This window comes from Convolutriloba macropyga, chromosome 4 (genome assembly GCF_964194025.1).
Source record: "Convolutriloba macropyga chromosome 4, txConMacr16.3, whole genome shotgun sequence".
Lineage (NCBI taxonomy): Eukaryota > Metazoa > Xenacoelomorpha > Acoela > Convolutidae > Convolutriloba > Convolutriloba macropyga.
The window spans coordinates 69,276,953-69,298,630 of NC_134471.1; the positions used below are offsets into that span (position 1 = coordinate 69,276,953).

A 21,678-nucleotide genomic window follows, 5' to 3' on the forward strand; every position below is an offset into this window, starting at 1 on the left:
TTGGAAAAGAGTATGATAGCGAATGATTTTTTGGCCTAGCTGTTCTACAAAAATAGTTGTCGATACGTTGTTAAATTTCGAGCTCTGAAAACACCTATTTAGTGTTTCAACAGAAATCGTTTTTCAGTCTAGTCAAGGACTTATTCAATTTATTTGAGGGTCTAAGGAGGAGTGTCAACATTGGAATAGAGTCTGAAAGCCAATGAATTTTTGACCTAGCTGGTCTACAAAAAAAGTTGTCGATACGTAGTTAAATTTCGAGCTCTGAAAACACCTATTTAGTGTTTCAACATAAATCGTTTTTCAGTCTAGTCAAGGACTTATTCAATTGATTTGAGTGTCTAAGGAGGAGTGTCAACATTGCAATAGAGTATGAAAGCGAATGAATTTTTGACCTATCTGTTCTACCAAAAAAAGTTGTCGATACGTTGTTAATTTTCGAGCTCTGAAAACACCTATTTAGTGTTTCAACATAAATCGTTTTTCAGTCTAGTCAAGGACCTATTCAATTTGTTTGAGGGTCTAAGGAAGAGTGTCAACATTGGATTAGAGTCTGAAAGTGAATGAATTTTTGACCTAGCTGGTCTACAAAAAAAATTGTCGATACGTTGTTAAATTTCGAGCTCTGAAAACACCTATCTAGTGTTTCAACATAAATCGTTTTTCAGTCTCGTCAAGGACTTATTCAATTAATTTGCGGGTCTAAGGAGGAGTGTCAACATTAGAATAGAGTGTGATAGCGAATGAATTTTTGACCTAGCTTGTCTGCAAAAAGAAGTTGTCGATACGTTGTTAAATTTCGAGCTCTGAAAACACCTATTTAGTGTTTCAACATAAATCGTTTTTCAGTCTAGACAAGGACTTATTCAATTAATTTGAGGGTCTGAGAAGGAGTGTCAGCATTGGAAAAGAGTCTGAAAGCGAATGAATTTTTGACCTAGCTGGTCTGCAAAAAAAGTTGTCGATACGTTGTTAAATTTCGAGCTCTGAAAACACCTATTTAGTGTTTAAACAGAAATCGTTTTTCAGTCTAGTCAAGGACTTATTCAATTTATTTGAGGGTCTAAGGAGGAGTGTCAACACTGGAATAGAGTCTGAAAGCGAATGAATTTTTGGCCTAGCTGGTCTACAGAAAAAGTTGTCGGTACGTTGTTAAATTTCGAGCTCTGAAAACACCTGTTTAGTGTTTCAACATAAATCATTTTTCAGTCTAGTCAAGGACTTATTCAATTAATTTGAGGGTCTAAGGAGGAGTGTCAACATTGGAATAGAGTATGATAGCGAATCATTTTTTGGCCTAGCTGTTCTACAAAAAAAGTTTTCGATACGTTGTTAAATTTCGAGCTCTGAAAACACCTATTAAGTGTTTCAACATAAATCGTTTTTCAGTCTAGTCAAGGACCTATTCAATTAATTTGAGGGTCTAAGAGGAGTGTCAACATTAGAATAGAGTCTGAAAGCGAATGAATTTTTGACCTAGCTGGTCAACAAAAAAAGTTGTCGATACGTTGTTAAATTTCGAGCTCTGAAAACACCTATTAATTGTTTCAACATAAATCGTTTTTCAGTCTAGTCAAGGACTTATTCAATTAATTTGAGTGTCTAAGGAGGAGGGTCAACATTGCAATAGAGTATGAAAGCGAATGAATTTTTGACCTATCTGTTCTACCAAAAAAAGTTGTCGATACGTTGTTAAATTTCGAGCTCTGAAAACACCTATTTAGTGTTTCAACATAAATCGTTTTTCAGTCTAGTCAAGGACCTATTCAATTTGTTTGAGGGTCTAAGGAGGAGTGTCAACATTGGATTAGAGTCTGAAAGCGAATGAATTTTTGACTTAGCTGGTCTACAAAAAAAGTTGTCGATACGTTGTTAAATTTCGAGCTCTGAAAACACCTGTTTTGTGTTTCAACATAAATCGTTTTTCAGTCTAGTCAAGGACTTATTCAATTAATTTGAGGGTCTAAGGAGGAGTGTCAACATTGGAATAGAGTATGATAGCGAATGATTTTTTGGCCTAGCTGTTCTACAAAAAAAGTTGTCGATACGTTGTTAAATTTCGAGCTCTGAAAACACCTATTAAGTGTTTCAAAATAAATCGTTTTTCAGTCTAGTCAAGGACCTATTCAATTAATTTGAGGGTCTAAGAGGAGTGTCAACATTAGAATAGAGTGTGAAAGCGAATGAATTTTTGACCTAGCTGGTCAACAAAAAAAGTTGTCGATACGTTGTTAAATTTCGAGCTCTGAAAACACCTATTTATTGTTTCAACATAAATCGTTTTTCAGTCTAGTCAAGGACTTATTCAATTAATTTGAGTGTCTAAGGAGGAGTGTCAACATTGCAATAGAGTATGAAAGCGAATGAATTTTTGACCTATCTGTTCTACCAAAAAAAGTTGTCGATACGTTGTTAAATTTCGAGCTCTGAAAACACCTATTTAGTGTTTCAACATAAATCGTTTTTCAGTCTAGTCAAGGACCTATTCAATTTGTTTGAGGGTCTAAGGAGGAGTGTCAACATTGGATTAGAGTCTGAAAGCGAATGAATTTTTGACTTAGCTGGTCTACAAAAAAAATTGTCGATACGTTGTTAAATTTCGAGCTCAGAAAACACCTGTTTAGTGTTTCAACATAAATCGTTTTTCAGTCTAGTCAAGGACTTATTCAATTAATTTGAGGGTCTAAGGAGGAGTGTCAACATTGGAATAGAGTATGATAGCGAATGATTTTTTGGCCTAGCTGTTCTACAAAAAAAGTTGTCGATACGTTGTTAAATTTCGAGCTCTGAAAACACCTATTTAGTGTTTCAACATAAATCGTTTTTCAGTCTAGTCAAGGACCTATTCAATTTGTTTGAGGGTCTAAGGAGGAGTGTCAACATTGGATTAGAGTCTGAAAGCGAATGAATTTTTGACTTAGCTGGTCTACAAAAAAAATTGTCGATACGTTGTTAAATTTCGAGCTCTGAAAACACCTATTAAGTGTTTCAAAATAAATCGTTTTTCAGTCTAGTCAAGGACCTATTCAATTAATTTGAGGGTCTAAGAGGAGTGTCAACATTAGAATAGAGTGTGAAAGCGAATGAATTTTTGACCTAGCTGGTCAACAAAAAAAGTTGTCGATACGTTGTTAAATTTCGAGCTCTGAAAACACCTATTTATTGTTTCAACATAAATCGTTTTTCAGTCTAGTCAAGGACTTATTCAATTAATTTGAGTGTCTAAGGAGGAGTGTCAACATTGCAATAGAGTATGAAAGCGAATGAATTTTTGACCTATCTGTTCTACCAAAAAAAGTTGTCGATACGTTGTTAAATTTCGAGCTCTGAAAACACCTATTTAGTGTTTCAACATAAATCGTTTTTCAGTCTAGTCAAGGACCTATTCAATTTGTTTGAGGGTCTAAGGAGGAGTGTCAACATTGGATTAGAGTCTGAAAGCGAATGAATTTTTGACTTAGCTGGTCTACAAAAAAAATTGTCGATACGTTGTTAAATTTCGAGCTCTGAAAACACCTGTTTAGTGTTTCAACATAAATCGTTTTTCAGTCTAGTCAAGGACTTATTCAATTTATTTGAGGGTCTAAGGAGGAGTGTCAACATTGGAATAGAGTATGATAGCGAATGATTTTTTGGCCTAGCTGTTCTACAAAAAAAGTTGTCGATACGTTGTTAAATTTCGAGCTCTGAAAACACCTATTTAGTGTTTCAACAGAAATTGTTTTTCAGTCTAGTCAAGGACTTATTCAATTTATTTGAGGGTCTAAGGAGGAGTGTCAACATTGGAATAGAGTCTGAAAGCGAATGAATTTTTGACGTAGCTGGTCTACAAAAAAAGTTGTCGATACGTTGTTAAATTTCGAGCTCTGAAAACACCTGTTTAGTGTTTCAACATAAATCGTTTTTCAGTCTAGTCACGGACTTATTCAATTAATTTGAGGGTATAAGGAGGAGTGTCAACATTGGAATAGAGTTTGATAGCGAATGAATTTTTGGCCTAGCTGATCTACAAAAAAAGTTGTCGATACGTTGTTAAATTTCGAGCTCTGAAAACACCTATCAAGTGTTTCAACATAAATCGTTTTTCAGTCTAGTCAAGGACCTATTCAATTAATTTGAGGGTCTAAGGAGGAGTGTCAACAATAGAATAGAGTCTGAAAGCGAATGAATTTTTGACCTAGCTGGTCAACAAAAAAAGTTGTCGATACGTTGTTAAATTTCGAGCTCTGAAAACACCTATTAATTGTTTCAACATAAATCGTTTTTCAGTCTAGTCAAGGGCTTATTCAATTAATTTGAGTGTCTAAGGAGGAGTTTCAACATTGCAATAGAGTATGAAAGCGAATGAATTTTTGACCTATCTGTTCTACCAAAAAAAGTTGTCGATACGTTGTTAAATTTCGAGCTCTGAAAACACCTATTTAGTGTTTCAACATAAATCGTTTTTCAGTCTAGTCAAGGACCTATTCATTTTGTTTGAGGGTCTAAGGAGGAGTGTCAACATTGGATAAGAGTCTGAAAGCGAATGAATTTTTGACCTAGCTGGTCTACAAAAAAATTGTCGATACGTTGTTAAATTTTGAGCTCTGAAAACACCTATTTAGTGTTTCAACATAAACCGTTTTTCAGTCTCGTCAAGGACTTATTCAATTAATTTGAGGGTCTAAGGAGGAGTGTCAACATTGGAATAGAGTATGATAGCGAATGAATTTTTGACCTAGCTTGTCTGCAAAAAAAGTTGTCGATACGTTGTTAAATTTCGAGCTCTGAAAACACCTATTTAGTGTTTCAACATAAATCGTTTTTCAGTCTAGTCAAGGACTTATTCAATTAACTTGAGGGTCTAAGAGGAGTGTCAGCATTGGAAAAGAGTCTGAAAGCGAATGAATTTTTGACCTAGCTGGTCTGCAAAAAAGTTGTCGATACGTTGTTAAATTTCGAGCTCTGAAAACACTTATTTGGTGTTTCAACATAAATCGCTTTTCAGTCTAGTCAAGGACTTATTCAATTAATTTGAGGGTCTAAGGAGGAGTGTCAACATTGAAATAGAGTCTGAAAGCGAATGAATTTTTGACCTAGCTGGTGTACAAAAAAAGTTGTCGATATGTTGTTAAATTTCGAGCTTCAAAAACACCTATTTAGTGTTTCAACATAAATCGTTTTTCAGTCTAGTCAAGGACTTATTCAAGTAATTTGAGGGTCTAAGGAGGAGTGTCAACATTAGAATAGAGTCTGAAAACGAATGAATTTTTGACCTAGCTGGTCTTCGAAAACAGAAGTGGATTTGTCGTCAAATTTTGAGCTCAAAAACTATAGCGTTTCAACAAAAATTGTTTCTTCTCTCTTTCTTTTCCTCTTTTTCTATCTTTCTCGCTCTCTCTCAGTCTGTCTCTCTGTCTACTCTCTCTCCCTCTCTCTCTCTCTCTCTCTCTCTCTCTCTCTCTTCAGTCTCTCTTTTTTCTCTCCCTCTTTTTTTCTTCCTCTCTCTCGCCCGCTCCTCGCCTCTTTTTGTTGCCTTCTGGGCATCTGCTCGCTTCTCTCTCTCTCTCTCTCTCTCTCTCTCTCTCTCTCTCTCTCTCTCTCTCTCTCTTTCTCTCTCTCTCTCTCCAGTTTTCTTTGCTTATGGCAAAGTCCTTTTCTGCTTTTTAGGATTGCCTTCTGGGCAAATTCGGTCGTTCGCTCGATGTCACGGTCGTCTGGTTTCGTTTTGCTCGTTTTGCGCTCGCTCGTTTTCCGTTTGTTCGCTTTCAGGCTCTTCGTTTCGCGCTCGCTCGCTTTTTGCTCGTTCGCTTTCACGCTCGTTGTTTTCGTTTTGCTCTCGCTCGCTTTTTGTGTGTTCGCTTGCACGCTCGTTCGTTTTTGTCAAGCTCATTTTGCGGTCGCTCGCTTTTCGCTCGTTCGTTTTCACGCTCGTTCGTTTTCGTTTCGCTCGTTTTGCGCTCGCTCGCTGTTCGCGTGCTTGTCCTTTTTTCGTCGCTGCTCTCGCTTTCCGCTTGAACCCCACCCCTTTTCTGAGTCCCCTTTCTTGTGCTTTTAGATGCTCACTTATATGTTTGTTTGTTTGTTTCTTCAGCGCGATAACCCCCCGCCCTTGTTTGTGACCCCTTCGCGCAGCACAATACCCCCCGCCCTCTCTCTGCCCCCTTTCTTGTGCATTTAGATGTTCATTTATATGTTTGTCTCTTTCTTTCTTTAGCGCGATAACCCCCCGCCCTTGTTTGTGACCCCTTCGCGCGGCGCGATAACCCCCCGCCCTTGTTTGTGACCCCTTCGCGCATTAGTCTTAGCTATTTAGGGTCTTTGTTTTTTTTCTTTGGCGGCTAGGTCAGGTGCGCTCCTTAAGGAGCACAGTAATGCGCCGGCTCTAGTCCTCAAAGAAGCTAAAAAGGCCCATGCAAAAGCTAAGACAAATTTACTGCAGCAAAAACCTGAACGCAAAAAATCGGAAAAATATGTAAGATAAGCGGTGAATTTATGTAAGTTCACCGCTTGAGTAAGCTGTGGTCATATAAAAATTCACCGCAAAAATTGGAAAAATATGTAAGATAAGCGGTGAAAAGTTAGTTTTTTCACCGCAAATTTCGTACATAATTTTGTTGCGGTGAAATGCGGTGAATGCGGTGAAATTATGTAAGATCACCGCTCGAGCAAGCGGTGATCTTACAAAAATTCACCACAATTCACCGCTAAAATATGTAATTTCACCGCTAATATTAAGCGGTGAAATTACATATTTTAGCGGTGAATTGTGGTGAATTTTTGTAAGATCACCGCTTGCTCTAGCGGTGATCTTACATAATTTCACCGCATTCACCGCATTTCACCGCAAAATTATGTACGAAATTTGCGGTGAAAAAACTAACTTTTCACCGCTTATCTTACATATTTTTCCGATTTTTCCTCGACCAGGGTAGCTCATATTGCCCTTTTTTTCTGTTTTTTTTGCATAAAAGGGAAGTTCTAATATTACAACTTTTGGTTAAACTTGGACACCACCCGAGTAAAGGTGTCACCGCCATTCAACGCAAAAGTATGTAAGATAAGCGGTGAATGCGGTGAAATTGTATAAATCAGGCGGTGAATGCGCTGAAAAAAATCTATCGCCTGGTAGCGGTGAAATTACCTAATTTCACCGCTGAATTGAGCGATGAAATTACATAAATTCACCGCTTTGAAAAAAGTGTCCAAATTATGTAAGATAAGCAGTGAACGCGATGAAATTACATAAATTCACCGCTTAACTTAGTGGTGGAATTACATAAACTCACCGCACGGAAAATTTACCCAGGAATAAACAACTTTTTGAAACTTTTTTTAGCGGTGAATTTATGTAATTTCACCACCAGAGTAAGCGGTGAACTTGTAAAGCGCGTGTGTTTTACAAAAAGTAAAGTGAATTTGATTTAAGTTCAAGCCAAATATGCTGTATTTTAGTGCGAAGTGGCGCAGTGGAAGATGAAAAGCCTGATATTCAGGAGGTGAGAGGTTCGAATCCGTTCCAGGACGGTAGTAAGGCGTGAACTGTGCTGAATATGTGTACGTTCACCGCTTACTCTAGCGGTGAACTTTTATAATTTCACCGCATTTACCACATTTCACCGCAAAATTATGTACAAAATTTGCGGTGAAAAAAAAACAACTTTTCACCGCTTATCTTAAATATTTTTGTGATTTTTCCTCGACCCGGGCATTAACAGCCCTAGTTGGAAACAAAAGTTATTCTTTTGGAAATCTCAAATGTGTACCTTTAGTTTCACTTTTCCAATGAAAAGTTAATCTTGCAGGATCTTTTATGATAGTCAACCTGGGTAAATTGATTACAACTTTCGAGGGTTGAGGTGCCAACGCTTATCATTGCTAATAGTAGAAATGTGGGCAATGAAAAAAAAAGTGTTTCGTAAATTTCTTGGCCATTCTAATGAATCATTCTCCGCATGATTCATCGCATTTACAGCTAAACTTTTCGCGGTTTCACAATAGTTTTTCGCCGCATTTTACTGCAATTTGAACATTACTTTTAGGTATGATTCATCAGCCTGGGTCAAATGTGACAAAAAAGATGAATTACAATGTTTTTCTACGCTGCTCACTTCCTGCCTCCTTTTAAGGTCATTTGGAACCGGACAAAACTGAAATTCAATTCATTTTTAAAAATGTTAATCTGTGAACCTTCACTCTCTCCAAGTGTCCTTTTTGCAGCCTTCTGTGATGACCTGCGCCTCCTTCTGCCCCCTGGTAGGTCTCCTCCAGAGATTCCCCTGGAACTTCGTCTCCTCATGCCACTCCTCCGCCTGTCCACTGGGGCTGATCGCCTTCTCTGCTTAGGAGCACTTTTCCTAACGTCACACAATTCACTCAACTTTTAAAGTATCAACTGCTATAAAAATATTCAAATCTTGATGAACTCTTAGCATTCGTTTTTACAAAATGTCAGATTACAAAAGCACAAACTAGGTCACATTTTGAGCCATGTTTTCCATTTTTTCATCGTTTTAACCTCATTGTCAATATAAGCGCGATTCGGCCAATTATGATTCAAGGATGGTAGCTCAATTTTGGCGTTATTTCAAAATTTTTCAATTAAATTTAGCGCACAGTTATTTAAAGATTGAGGGCAGTTTCTAAAAGTAATCTGCTGCAGTGCATTTTGAACCTAACTTTGACGTTTTTCAGCGCATCTCAGTTTCCTATTATGAAAAGTATGACAATAAATTTCAGTATCCGTCAGCGTAGTTCTCCCATTTAAAAAACTTATGCTTCGACTCATTATTGAGTGAAAATCAAAAGCCAAATTTTCCCGAGTAATGAACAGATTTTGACATCTTTAATGCTGTTTTCGTGCTTTTGATCAAATTATTACCAAAAAGATTTGGAATTTAACGAAAATTGAATTGCTTCAATTTCCGTTTCAAATATCAAGTTTTTCTTTACACAGATTTTAAAAGAGAGACGAGTGGGAAACCTGAAACTTTGAACTTATACAAAGTTGTCAGTCAATAAAAAGGCTGATTCACCTTAACCAGTCGCACCTAAATTAGAGATCAAAGTTGAGATCAAAATATTACTCCGCAAAAAATAATGAAAAACTATATAGAAATAACAAAATAATAATATATAGAATTTCATATAGTACAAAAGGACGTCATTCAACAAGTTTTATTTCGCTAAACGTTGGAGAAGTAAAATAAACGAGCCCAACCATTCATTAGCTCTAAAGGCGATATCGAATAAAAAATAGACCGACTAACGTTGGATGAAATGTTCTCGAATGACAGGTGAGGGCAATTTAATTTAGGGGTATAGATTAGAATCTTTTTGGTGAAAAACTCGGATCTGATAGATGTTCGAACCCATGACCTCCAGGAGAACAGTCCGACTTCTCAACAACTAAGCTACATTCGTGTTGTTACTCTTCCGCTAACAATCACTTTCATATTAGTAACAAACTTCATTTCAGAATGAGAGCAACTGAAGTCTCTCAAAATAGAAGAAGTGAGTCATGAACAAAATTACTTGAGAGGTCACAGAATGTTCTAGAATAAAAACGTAAAAATGATCAAGCTAAAATTTTGCATAAAGAAAGACCAACACGTTTACAATAATTGCCTTAAACTTCGTTCGAGATCAATTAGATATCTGCATATAAAAGTCCAACAAAAAAATTTTATATAGGACAACATTCCAATTTCCGTACCTCGACCAAAATTTTTTAATGATTTTTAAGTTCAGAAAGAGTTCACATTGGGCAGTTTTTTGTTAATGTAGAAAACTGAACACTAAAAACAGCGTGAACACTTTTTCTGAGGTGGAAAAAAACTAGTTAGAGAGTCAAATTACGCTCGACTGCTGTAAAACTGGACAGCACAGTAATTATATCACTATATCTCCTACTTTCAAGCTCATTGTGCTTACCATTACATCAACTGGTATTACACTCTCAAACTTATAACCCGTTCTGCCGTTTTTGTTCCTCGAGGCTCTGTCTCCCTGGCTAAGGTTACGCTGAACAAGGTCGCGTCAAAGTTAAATTACACACAGTTTACAATAGATTTTAGATTTTTGTTCTATGAACTTTCTTTCACTCCCATTATTTTGCCCATTTCGATTTTGCATTTTGTAACTATTTTTTCTCTCTATAGCGGTTGAGCTCAGAAGCTGGTCCCTGGGCGCATAGCCTAATAACGTTTCTAAGCAGACACAGCTACTGTGAATATGATCCAGTACTGATATTTTAAACAATGTCCGTTACTTGCAAGACTTCATCCCTCCAGATAAGTGTACAGTGAACAAGTAGAACATCTGGTCAAGCTATGTTAAACGATCTTGTTTTAAGCGTCAAATACGCATGTGTAGGTCTAGAATTCTAGAATGCAAAATTTTTCCATATACAGTGCCAGATATTAAAACTGTTGGCATTTTAAAACTTTGAACTTTTGAAATTTCTGAAATTTGTGAAAAGTTCTGCTAAATTCTAGCTTGTCTCGACAAAACTATGCAGTTCTCGACGAGTTCCAGATTTTCTCAGTAACATAAGAGTAGCTTAACCTATAGTTAACTGCCAAAAGATTGACTTGGATTTAGAACTTGAATCATTACTTGGGCTTTTTGTGCTTGAGATAGAGCTCGCTTGTTGACCTCACGTTTTTCGCCACAAAGTCAGAGCCCAAGTCCAATGCAACCTCGAAACCCTCCTGTGCCTCCTCGTCATCATCATCGTCACTTTCTTCCCCCTCGTCATTTCCTCTTTTCTTTCCCACTTCTCCTAACTTTTGTCATTATTCAAATATTCCTCTTTAAAATTAGTTCCATTTTCTTGAGAATCACTTCATCTTTATGCTTCAGTAGACCTTGAGTATATCCATAATTGATAGCTTATATTCTATGGTGCGTATTGGAATAGCATTGGCTATCCATGTCGAAGTCCTCATACAAAAAAAATGCGGGATCTATTCTGTTTCCCCCCAAAATTCGTATGGCCATACTCTTCCGTCGTCGTATGATCAGACCCATCCAGATCATAAGAAAATCTGGACCTTTCCCTTTTGTGCCCCCCCCCCCCCCCTCGCTTAGTGGGTGCATATTATTTGCACCCCCCATACGCACTTGCCATATTTTTACATAATGATTCACTATGTAATGGCACGTGCTCTGTAACTGGGGGGGGGGGGCATAACGTACGGGGGGGGGCATAACGGTACTGGGGGGCACAAACACGGAAAAGATCCGAAAATCTATTCTAATTATCGCTGAATAATTTTGCTTTGCTAGACTTACCATCCGATTTATAATTTAAACCGATTAAGGGATATGAAGGAATAGTTGAATAATGTGAAGTTATGATTTTTGGTCTCCTTTTCGGGAATTGACATGGCATTGCGTTGTTTGAATGATAGAGAGATATTTGCGTCCGGACTCTCCGCGCGACCATAGTCAAATCTGACACAACAAAACCGGGGATCTATTCTGTTTCGAACCCCCCAGCTTAATGCGCATAAATCTTTTATCACCCCCAGTCGCACGTGCTACTTTCTTACATAGTAACGTGCTATATAACAACATATAATTTACAACTGGGGGTCATAAAAAACACTGGGGGGTGGGGGGGGGGGAACAGAATAGATCCGGAAACTGTCTCATGTCTTACTGATAGAGTAAGATCTTAAAATACTGATCTTTCTACACCTCTATAATTGAGTATAACAAATCAAATATAATGTCTATCTCGGCCTAATTACCCTGGCCGAGACCGGATTTTAATCTTGCAAGATCTTGCAAAGTTATTGCAAAAGGATGTTAATTTTGCAAGATCCCACAAGAATCTTGCAAGATCTTGCAAGATTAACATCCGAATTCGACTCGGGTAGGCTATACGGATCGTTCACAACAGAAAAGTACGCATTATATTGTGTAGGACGAGATTATAAAACTAAAGTTTAAATGAAAGTGGTGACACATATTCGGTTAAGGGATCGTCGCAGTGGAATTTTTGCTACCTGTACAGTAAGAGAAGGCAGCCATTTTTTGGATGAAGATTTATTAGCATTAATCATAGCTCCCCGGGGACATTTTTTAACGTTTTTAAACTATGAGATTAGTATGACGTACCTTGAATCTTTCCCACCGTCATCTTTATTTGGCTCAGGGCTGAAAAAAAAGAGGAAAAGGTTGATATTGTCTATACTGGGTTTTATCTAACCTCGCCATTCTTCAGATTTTCACAGTGACCTCCGGTTTAGCCAGCTTGCGCTCGAAATTTCCGTATTTCCGTTTCAGCGCACGAAAGTCATTACAATGGTTTGAGTGTGATCACAAGTTACCCTGGTCTGGGCTATCTGCTTGCTGGGTGACAAAATTAACTATAATTAAAATACTTACTCAGACTACATTTTAGAGAAATCAGAAGAAAAACTTTTGCCTGAAAGTAGAAAACCAAGAAAGAAATACAGCCCTTCACATGTATTAGAGTGATCTCAAATTAAGTGAACAAAAAATAATTATTTCAAACGTCTATTGTTTTTTATGGTATTGCATTTAATTAAATGCGACTTGACTTAATTAAAAAACTTCTCGCTAACTGTTTTTAGTGATCAAATGTGATATGAGCATAGCAAACATGCATGATTATTTCCTTTTCATAATGCAATTGCCCTATTTTTTGCCCCTTCAGAAAGAGACGAGACACAATTCTCTTCTTCCATGTAATGAGACACTTGAAAATGGATCTTTATGGTCTGATTGCCATCTGTTACCGAGTAAACTAAATGAACAATCTATTTAAAGCGCTATTTAAATAAAAGAGCAGCGAGAAATCTATGCGCTATCCAGCGAGAAAGTTTATTACGTAATCTCTTAACCATATAAGCCTTATATCCGTTCTTTTATACGTAGAGAGCTCAGAAAAAGTTCGTTAAACATAATTTTCGTTGAGCCTACTAATATACTGAATCGATTGCGCTCTTTTTAGGCTTAATATTTTTATGTTTCGAAAACGTATCGGTGACCAATCTGAGTCGAAAATCGACTCAGACAAATACCTGCTAAAAAAGATCAAGCTGGATTTGCCGGGCCATGGAGAGGGGCTTTTTGGCCTTTATACGTTGTTGAATGCAGTTATCGATCGCGATCAATTTAAACTAACGATTGTGTGTTTTCGCACCTTTATTTTTGATGCCGCTCCCGGCTTGAGAAATTGCATTTCGCCTGTGATAAACCTATGAAATAAATAACGCTTGCGTGTGCTAGGAAATTCAGCCGAAAGTTTTCCGGACACCCGCTTGCTGGCTGGAGCTGCAAACACTGTACAGCGCTGTGATTTTACAATCTGCGTGTAGCCGAACGAAAATGCGTGGTGTTGGTTGAGATTTTATATAGTTTCTTGTTATATATTACTTACAAGCGTAGATTCGTGTTTATCTTTTGTATTTATTTGAGCTCAGCAATCTGGCGCGGGACATAGTCATTAACTTGTTTTTTATTTCGATGCCAGTATTTGTGTTATTGGTAGTGAAAATTTGAACCAAAACGTCAAGTATTTTGGCGCAGCTTGATTGAAATCAAAGCATAGGTTACTCTGGGCTACAACTTGATTACAACAAAGGTCCGATAGCGAGATATTAAAACGTTGAGGGTCCTGTTAGTGAACCTATTTCATTTGTTTCGTTCACGAGATCTGAAAACGTTCAGTTTGAAAAATTACAATCAAAACATCATTCGAGACCTACAATTTGTTCAACCTTTCTGCTATTATCGGTACAGAAACGAGCAGCAGTCTGGGCAAAAATGTGAAGTCTTCGCCAGATGGTTGAAAAATACGAGGTGGAATTGGAAGGAAAGGAGAAGTTGATTTTGAGACTGATCAGAGGCTGAGAAAAAAAAACTTGTAAGACTCATCCAAGTTCTCATCAACTTTCTTTCTTCTTGATGTTATATTTTAACCGGCAAATCTAGACTCCCAGAACCCATTTCCTATCCCATATAACAATTTTTTCGAGTTCACGGGTCACCGATATCCCACCCCATACACATTTTTTGTTGAAAAACATCAATTTTGAAAATTTTTGGTCAAAATTTAGAATTGACCAAATCGGGGTGAAGGTTGGTACTTGGGTAAGTCTATTACACCTTTAAGCGAAGCGACCGAAAAAAAAAAAGTTTGAAAAAATTGACCAAACTTGAAAAAATTTTGCAAAAAAATTTATATAAAGCGTTGATAGATGGCAGATAGAACACTTGTATAAAAAAGAGTATAATTAAGAGTTTGGTCAAGATTTTCAAATTTTGGAAAAAAAAAAGAATCAGATAACTGACTTTTTTTAAAAAATAAGCGCTTATTCTTGGTAACTCGCAAAAAAATTGTGCATTTAACATCAAGGTTCGGAGTTTGAGCAAAGCTCAAATCAATTATGTTGTAAAAACATTATATGGTTTTCATATTAGCTGCAAGTTCACTTCATCACGCCATAAAAACTGCGCCTCAAGTAACACAAAATCGTTACAAACGTAACGTTTACGCATTACCGGGTTTAAGTTTCAACCCTAACGCTTTGAAAGTCCGAAAAACAGCGCAGTTCCAGTTGAGTCATTTCTTTCATGATAAGAAGCGCCTAGTTATATGGCATGATGTAGTGAACAATTCGCTTTCACGTCATCGAAGCAACAACAATAAGCCTTTAACACCTTCACAGCTTATTGCAGTGCTTGAAAACTATCAGGAGCGCATAGAAGCTATTGTGTATTGCCTCAGAGAGGGAACTCCTGATATTTCTGATCAGCTCAAGCGTAGTACTCTAGTTACCATACACTTAGTGAAAGACATTGTGTCTAGACGTAAACAGAAAGATCTTAGTTTACTCAAAGAGTACAGAGCATTACACCAAAGGCCTGCGCTTGAGCTGAAAACACTGACCATAGTCTTATCTCATAAGAACAACCTCCGGTCCTTGATAACACGGTCCCGACCGAAAAAACTTTCCAAGCGCCGTCGAAAAACGCTCCGCAACCGCCATGCGTACGAGGAGGCGGAACTTACTCAAGCCTTTAATAACCTAAATGTCTCGTAGTCTTGCGTTGTTGCGCGGGTTAGTTTGTGGTTGATTCCTTCCAATAGCGCTTTACTAAACGTTTCACTCTCCCCATTTTGAGTTATTCACTACCGTCCGTTTTCCGCAGGTTATCTGGGTTCATTTTCCGTTTCCGTCCTCTTTGTTTCCGTGTCTTCTTGTTTCTTTCTATTCCCCGTTTATTTGTTGTATGATGTAGTATGTTGAGTTTTGCTGTAGTAAAATTTCCTGCTAGTATGCTGGTCTGTTGTTTAGTCTCGTTCTTTGCTAGGGTGTGACTTAAGTTCATTCTAGAGTTACGGCTGGTTTGTTTCGTGACTTTCACCACACTTGTTTGCTAGCAATTTGTTGTAGCTTTATCAATTTTCGTAGTATGCCTTTTTGTTGTCTGGGTAGGGTGGTTTGCTAGGGTGTGACTTAAGTTTGTTCTGGAGTTACGGCTAGTAAATTTACTGACTTTTTCGACTTTGGTTATACTACATCGTTGCCGTAAATTGTTTCATGTTTTGATGCCGTTGATAAAGCCCCAAAATGTTTTGTGCTAGTTTACCTGGCAGTAGCTCCTCTCCTTCTTTCTAGGGTGTGACTTAAGTTTATTCTGGAGTTACGGCTAGCTTGTTTGGTTGAGTTTGTTGCTGTGGTCTGCTAGCATCGATCTTCCCGCCTCCTCGCTTGTGGTTTCCGCCCCGCCCGTGCCGTTTTCCCGTTTCGTCGCGCGCCATTCGCCCGACGCTCCCGTTTGTCCGTCCGGTTTCCCGTTGCGTCGTGCGCTACTCGTTCGGCGTCTCTTCCCGTCCGTCCCGTCTCCCGTTCTTCCCCTTTTCGCGCTTCCTGCGCACCGTTCTCTTTTTCTTTCGCCGGGTACTATTGTACTCGACGAACTTCTTCGCTCTTTGGCGGTTTGCTAGGCAAACCGTCACACTAGGGTTCGGTATAACCCATTTGTGTTGTGCTGTTGCATGTCTGTGTACTTTATAATAGTACTAAATTAAACTTGTGGTTCCTGTTTTTCTTAAGATCATGACAACTTTGCAGGAGAAATTCAACAAACTTTATAGTGCAAGAGCAAAATTAGAGGCTGAACTTAATAACATCTATGGGGAAATTAACAATGCTGTTGATAAGCAAGATAGGAAAGTTAAGATCGAACGTCTGATTGTGAAGTGCAAAGATGCCTTTACTAGAGTAGTTGATAAGAATGAAGAGCTCTTTGATCTGGCACAAAAGACTGAAGATCCAGACGCTGCCTGTAAGAATCTTGAGAAATGGTTAGAGACTGTAACAAAGAAAACTGACGAGTTCATTGCTGCCGCTCGAGGGTATATCAATTCGGTCCAAGACAAAGAGACAGCAGAGATGTATACCTCTCACCACTCAAGATCAGGTTCGCATATGACTTCCTCAAAAAGATCAAGTCAGCGTCAACGAGACTTAGAATTATCAAGACTAAAAAGGGAGGAACTTGAGAAACAACTTGAGGCAAGGCTTCGCATTGCTAGACAACGTCTTGAAATTGAAAAACAAACGAAATTGCGGGAATTAGAAATTGAGCAGCTTGAGGAGGATCATCGCAAGGAAGTAGCTGCTGCAGCCCTTGAGGAAATTGAGTTGATGACAAAATCAGCAACAGGCGGGTCTGATACAAGCAAAATGAGTGGGCTCTTTACGGAAAGAAGTTCAGTCAAGAGCAAGAAACTTGTTCAAGATTGGGTTAATTCGTCACCAGCCGGGAACATGGCAGATGTTGCAAACGAACCGAGTTTGCACTTTTCTGGTTCCATCGCCCAATCCAACCAAGCAATTGTCCAACGACCTTCTTCAGCTCAACTTCCAAACTCACACTTCAATCTCAATACACATGGTCAAGTTGAGGCCAACATCAACCTCCCTGTCCATGAACCAAGTAGTAGAACCAATGTAACCAATGATGCACATGTTGCAAACAACATCATGCAAGAGCAGCGACAGCCTCAATATACGCCTCCATCACCACCAATAAACTTTGGTATGCCAACTCAACTAAACGCCCCAAACACAGCCCGACAACTGTCTCAAGCAACAATGCACTTCGATGGTTTACAGTTAGATCATCAATTCCCTCGCAGGTCGAGCATGCCGGGACAGTTGAATTTAGTCAGCCCATCGCGTTCACTACCTTTAAACACACTTGTTCCGCAACAAGCACACATAAATGTACCAGCCCCTCCATCCCCCGTTCTAAACCCCGCACCACCGCATTTTCCGTTAATCCCACCAGCATTCCGCTTTCCTCCTTCCCCGCCACAAGCACACCCACTGCAAGCCACTAACCCCGTGGCGAATAATGTCAACCTGTTACCCCATTCTCCGCCTGCACCATTCATTTCCTCCGCAAACAATTTCGTACCTCAATTAAATCATCCAGCACCTCCACAAAAGAATTTTCAGCCCCAAAACTTTGTGCCCATTACCCACGCGCCTCCTGCTCCTCCAGATCCAAATGTCTGGCGTTTTCCGGCAGCAGTCCCACCAAATGCATTACCACTTGTACGTACATCTACAAATTTATACACCGCACAACCGGCCCCTTTAATCAACCCTCATATATCTACATCGCACCGCTCCCCTCATGCACAAGCAGCAGCAGGCGCTCAGAATTACGTAACATCAGACTTCATGCAAGCGAATCCATTTAGTTCTTCCACAGGTACCGCCCCCACCTTTGTCACTCCGATCATTCCGCCAACGTATGGAGCTACCGTTCCAAACCCGTTGTGTTGGGGAGGCCCGCCGCATCCCACACCTTCGGCTCCTTCTTTGGACTCTGCGGATTTGATAAAGCAGTTGGCGGACGCAATTACTTGTAAGAAGAACGATCCACTGCCCGAGTGGAAGTTGTCACAATACAATGGTGACCCCCTGCAGTGGCACGAATGGTTCGGACAATTTAAAAGCGCCATAGACGCACAGTCCTTGACTGATGATGTCAAGTTAACATACTTAAAAACTCTTGTAACTGGAAAAGCTAAAACCGCCATCGCTGAGTTCGCATACTGTGGTGTAATGTATAAGGATGCACTTAAGACACTCGAACGTAAATTTGGCCAACCACAGGCAGTAGTCAGTGCACACTTAGAAAAACTCAGCTCTTTTCCACCACTAAAGATGCACAATAGTGATAACATCATAAACTATTCTGCAACAATTTCAAGTCTTGTTGGGGTCTTTAAATCACTTTCATATGACACAGACCTTAAGAGCGCCTCACTTCTCAACACGGCTGTGCAAAAATTGCCGCCCAATCTGAAAGAGTCTTGGTCACTCTTCACAGTGAAGAAACATTGGGTTAAGCCAACACTCCTTGACTTCAACGATTGGTTGAAGGAGAAGGCCGAGGCACATGATTTAATGAAACAAACTTCTTCGAAAACAAGAACTGAGGATAACACCAACTCAGTAGTAAAGACCAAAGTTGCCTCAAGAACTTTTGCTGCTAATACACAAACTAAGGGCACTCAGAGACCAGCCTCAACATCGGCAACGCCTGCAACCCCTCGCTGCATTGTGTGTAAAGGTATCCACCGCATCTGGGAGTGTAGGGTATTTAAAGAAAAGTCTCCCACTCAGCGAGCAAAGGTAGTGGCTGAAGCAAAACTGTGTTTCTCATGTTTGAGAGAAAAGCACATGTTCAGGCAATGCCCAAATCCCAGGAAATGCAGGAAGGACGGTTGCAACAGGTCCCATAACACACTTCTCCATGGAGCTGAGAGAGTTTATCCATCAAAATCCCCTTCAAACGGCAACAACAGTAACTCTAATGCTGGCGCAAATCAAAGTAAACTTCCTAGTGTCCAATCATCGAGTAAGACCACAACTTTGTCATCTCTGAGTAATGTGAAAGGCCTCCTCCAGGTGACTGAATTACAGTTAAAGAGCCCTTCCGGTAAAGACACCACGGCCTTAGTTTTGTGCGATACCGTTTGCAGTAACTCTTGGGTGTCCAATGATCTTGCAAATAGACTTGGTTTGCACGGTACAGCATTGAAACTGACAGTCAAGGGTATAAATACCGAGGAGGTTGTAGACACTAAGTTAGTTGAACTAATTATAACACCACGCGACAACCAAGCATTTGAACCATTTAAAGTAAGCCCTTACGTCAAGGAAAATTTGAATGTAGGCGCCGATGTCATTAACATTAAAGCACTTCAGGAGACATACCCGCACCTGGCAGTTCTAGACCCAGTTACATATTGCTACGGAAACATCGAGATGATACTTGGACAGGATGTGTATCATGCCATCCGCCCGTTAGAGTACTTCGCTGCCGATGAGAAGTCCTCGCCCTTCGCTGTTCGCTTGCCCATAGGTTGGGTTCTAAGCGGCCCTCTACCGTCGTCTTCAGGTTTAGTATCGACTTGTTTCAAAGCCAATATGGAGCAGGATTTTGAACTCGCTAGTCAGGTAAAATCTTGGTACGACATGGAGTCGTACGGCGCACTTAAGCAAGTAGACCCACGATCCGCCTCGGATGCGCGTGTGCATGAAATTCTTGAAAACACCACCGTGCATAATGGAAAAAGGTACGATGTCGGAATGCTATGGGCTGAAGATAACATCGAACTGCCCAACAATTATTTCTCAGCGCTTGTTCAATTAAAGTCTTTGGAAAAGCGGCTAACGAAAGATCAGACATTAAGGGAAAAGTACTCGAATACCATCAAAGAGGACTTAGACAAAGGCTACGTAGTAAGGGTCAAAGATGCGCATAAGGTGGAAAGTCGCTCGGAACGAGAGTGGTACCTACCACACCATCCGGTTGTTAACCCGAACAAGCCGGGCAAGGTTCGTAGGGTACTAAACGGAGCAGCAAAATTCCATGGCGCATCTCTCAATAAGTCATTACTCACCGGACCTGACCTACTGCAAAACCTAATCTATGTACTCCTACGGTTCAGACAACATCCATTTGCCGTATCCGCCGACATCGAGGGAATGTTCCTCCAAGTTGGAGTGTTACCATGTGATCAGCCATCATTGCACTTTTTGTGGCGGGAGGACCCCACATCAAATGTTGTGGTACACCAGTATACGCGCCACATCTTTGGGGCAAAAGATTCGCCCACCTGCGCCAACTACGCACTTCAGTGCACGGCACGCGATAATGCTAAGGAGTACCCAGAAGCTGCGAAAGCCGTCCTTGAGAACTTCTACATGGACGATTACTTGGACTCAATGGAATCCCCCGAAAGGGCCCTCATTAGGTCGAAGGAATTGGTACATCTTCTCCATCTAGGTGGGTTCAAGCTTACTAAGATTGTAAGCAATGTACCAGATCTGGCTGACCGAATTGATGGGTCTGCTCAATCCACTGAACCGAAGGTCATCGTTTCATCCAAGGAGGAATCAATGCACGTGCTTGGGCTTAAGTGGGATCACAACAACGATACTCTGGTTGTGAGTAGGGGTACTAACAGCACCATCACGAAAAGTTTAACACAGCGCTTGGTCTTAAGTCTTGTGTCAAAGGTCTACGACCCAATTGGTCTTGTTGCACCGTTCACTATTGGTGCTAGGTTAATCTTGAAAGACATTTGGCGTGTCAATGGACAAAGTTGGGATGACGAATTACCTAAAGACACAGTTGACAGATTCCTTGCCTGGTGTGTTGAACTGCCGCGGTTAGCTGAGATTACTATACCGAGAAGTTTCTTTTCAGGACCATTCCAACATCTTGAACTCCACATGTTTGGTGATAGCTCGCAAGACGTATTCAGTGCAGTAGGATTTCTTAGGGCTCAAGTAACTTGCTCCTCCGGGGAGATTATAACAGAGCTGGCGTTTGTCTTGGGCAAGGCCCGTGTTGCACCTATGAAGTTAATGACAGTTCCTAAGTTGGAATTACAAGCCGCTCTCCTCGCTGCCCGTTTAAAAGGGGAAATCTGTCGAGCATTAACGGTTACTGTGGACAAAGTCTTTATGTGGACAGATAGTACCATCGTCTTGCAGTGGATAAACTCAACGAACAAACACCCCATCTTCATTGCAAATCGTGTTAGTGAAATCCTGGAGAACACCAGCGTTGACCAATGGAACCACGTCGCCACTTGTGATAATCCGGCAGATGCTGGCACGCGTGGCATGTCCGCTGAAGTTTTGCAATCAAGTAGCTGGGTGAGGGGTCCTGACTTCTTGAGAACTAAGCAATTCCCTTTTGTACCAAATACCGACGTCGTTGACAACATCAAGCTCGGCGTTGTAACTAAGGAACAAGATGATGACTCCATCTCATCTCTAGCCGCATCCGTAACCAAGCCCCCTAAGGAACAAAGCATCAATCTAATCCCGTTTGATAAGTTCAGTTCTTATCAAAAGTTACTTCGTGTCACCGCATATGTGCTCCGTCTTTTACCATCTCATGAAAGTTACCGTACCGTAGACGGCAGCATAGCCAACCCTGTTGAGCTTGACGAAGCCGAGCGTCATCTCCAGTACTTGGTTCAGGGAGAGTCCTTTAATACTGAAAGAAAGGATCTTCTTGACAACAAATCCTTTAAGAAGAGCAGCCGCATTGCTCAGTTCACTCCGTTTATTGGGCCTCATGGTCTCATCCGTTCTTCTGGTCGACTCCGACGGCTAG

General features: G+C 40.0%; 1 protein-coding gene across 3 annotated transcripts in view; it reads right to left on the reverse strand.

Moving 5' to 3' along the window:
* LOC142338631 (uncharacterized) overlaps window positions 1-21,678 on the reverse strand; it is a 65,232-nt gene that overhangs the window by 35,688 nt on the left and 7,866 nt on the right. For all 3 annotated transcript variants that reach the window (XM_075388473.1, XM_075388471.1, XM_075388470.1), the window contains exons 2-5: window positions 12,106-12,144; window positions 11,352-11,436; window positions 10,597-10,766; window positions 8,170-8,336 (exon numbers count right to left, since the gene is read on the reverse strand). In XM_075388473.1, the coding sequence (XP_075244588.1) occupies window positions 8,170-8,336; window positions 10,597-10,766; window positions 11,352-11,436; window positions 12,106-12,144 (461 nt within the window). The remainder of the gene's footprint in view (window positions 1-8,169; window positions 8,337-10,596; window positions 10,767-11,351; window positions 11,437-12,105; window positions 12,145-21,678) is intronic.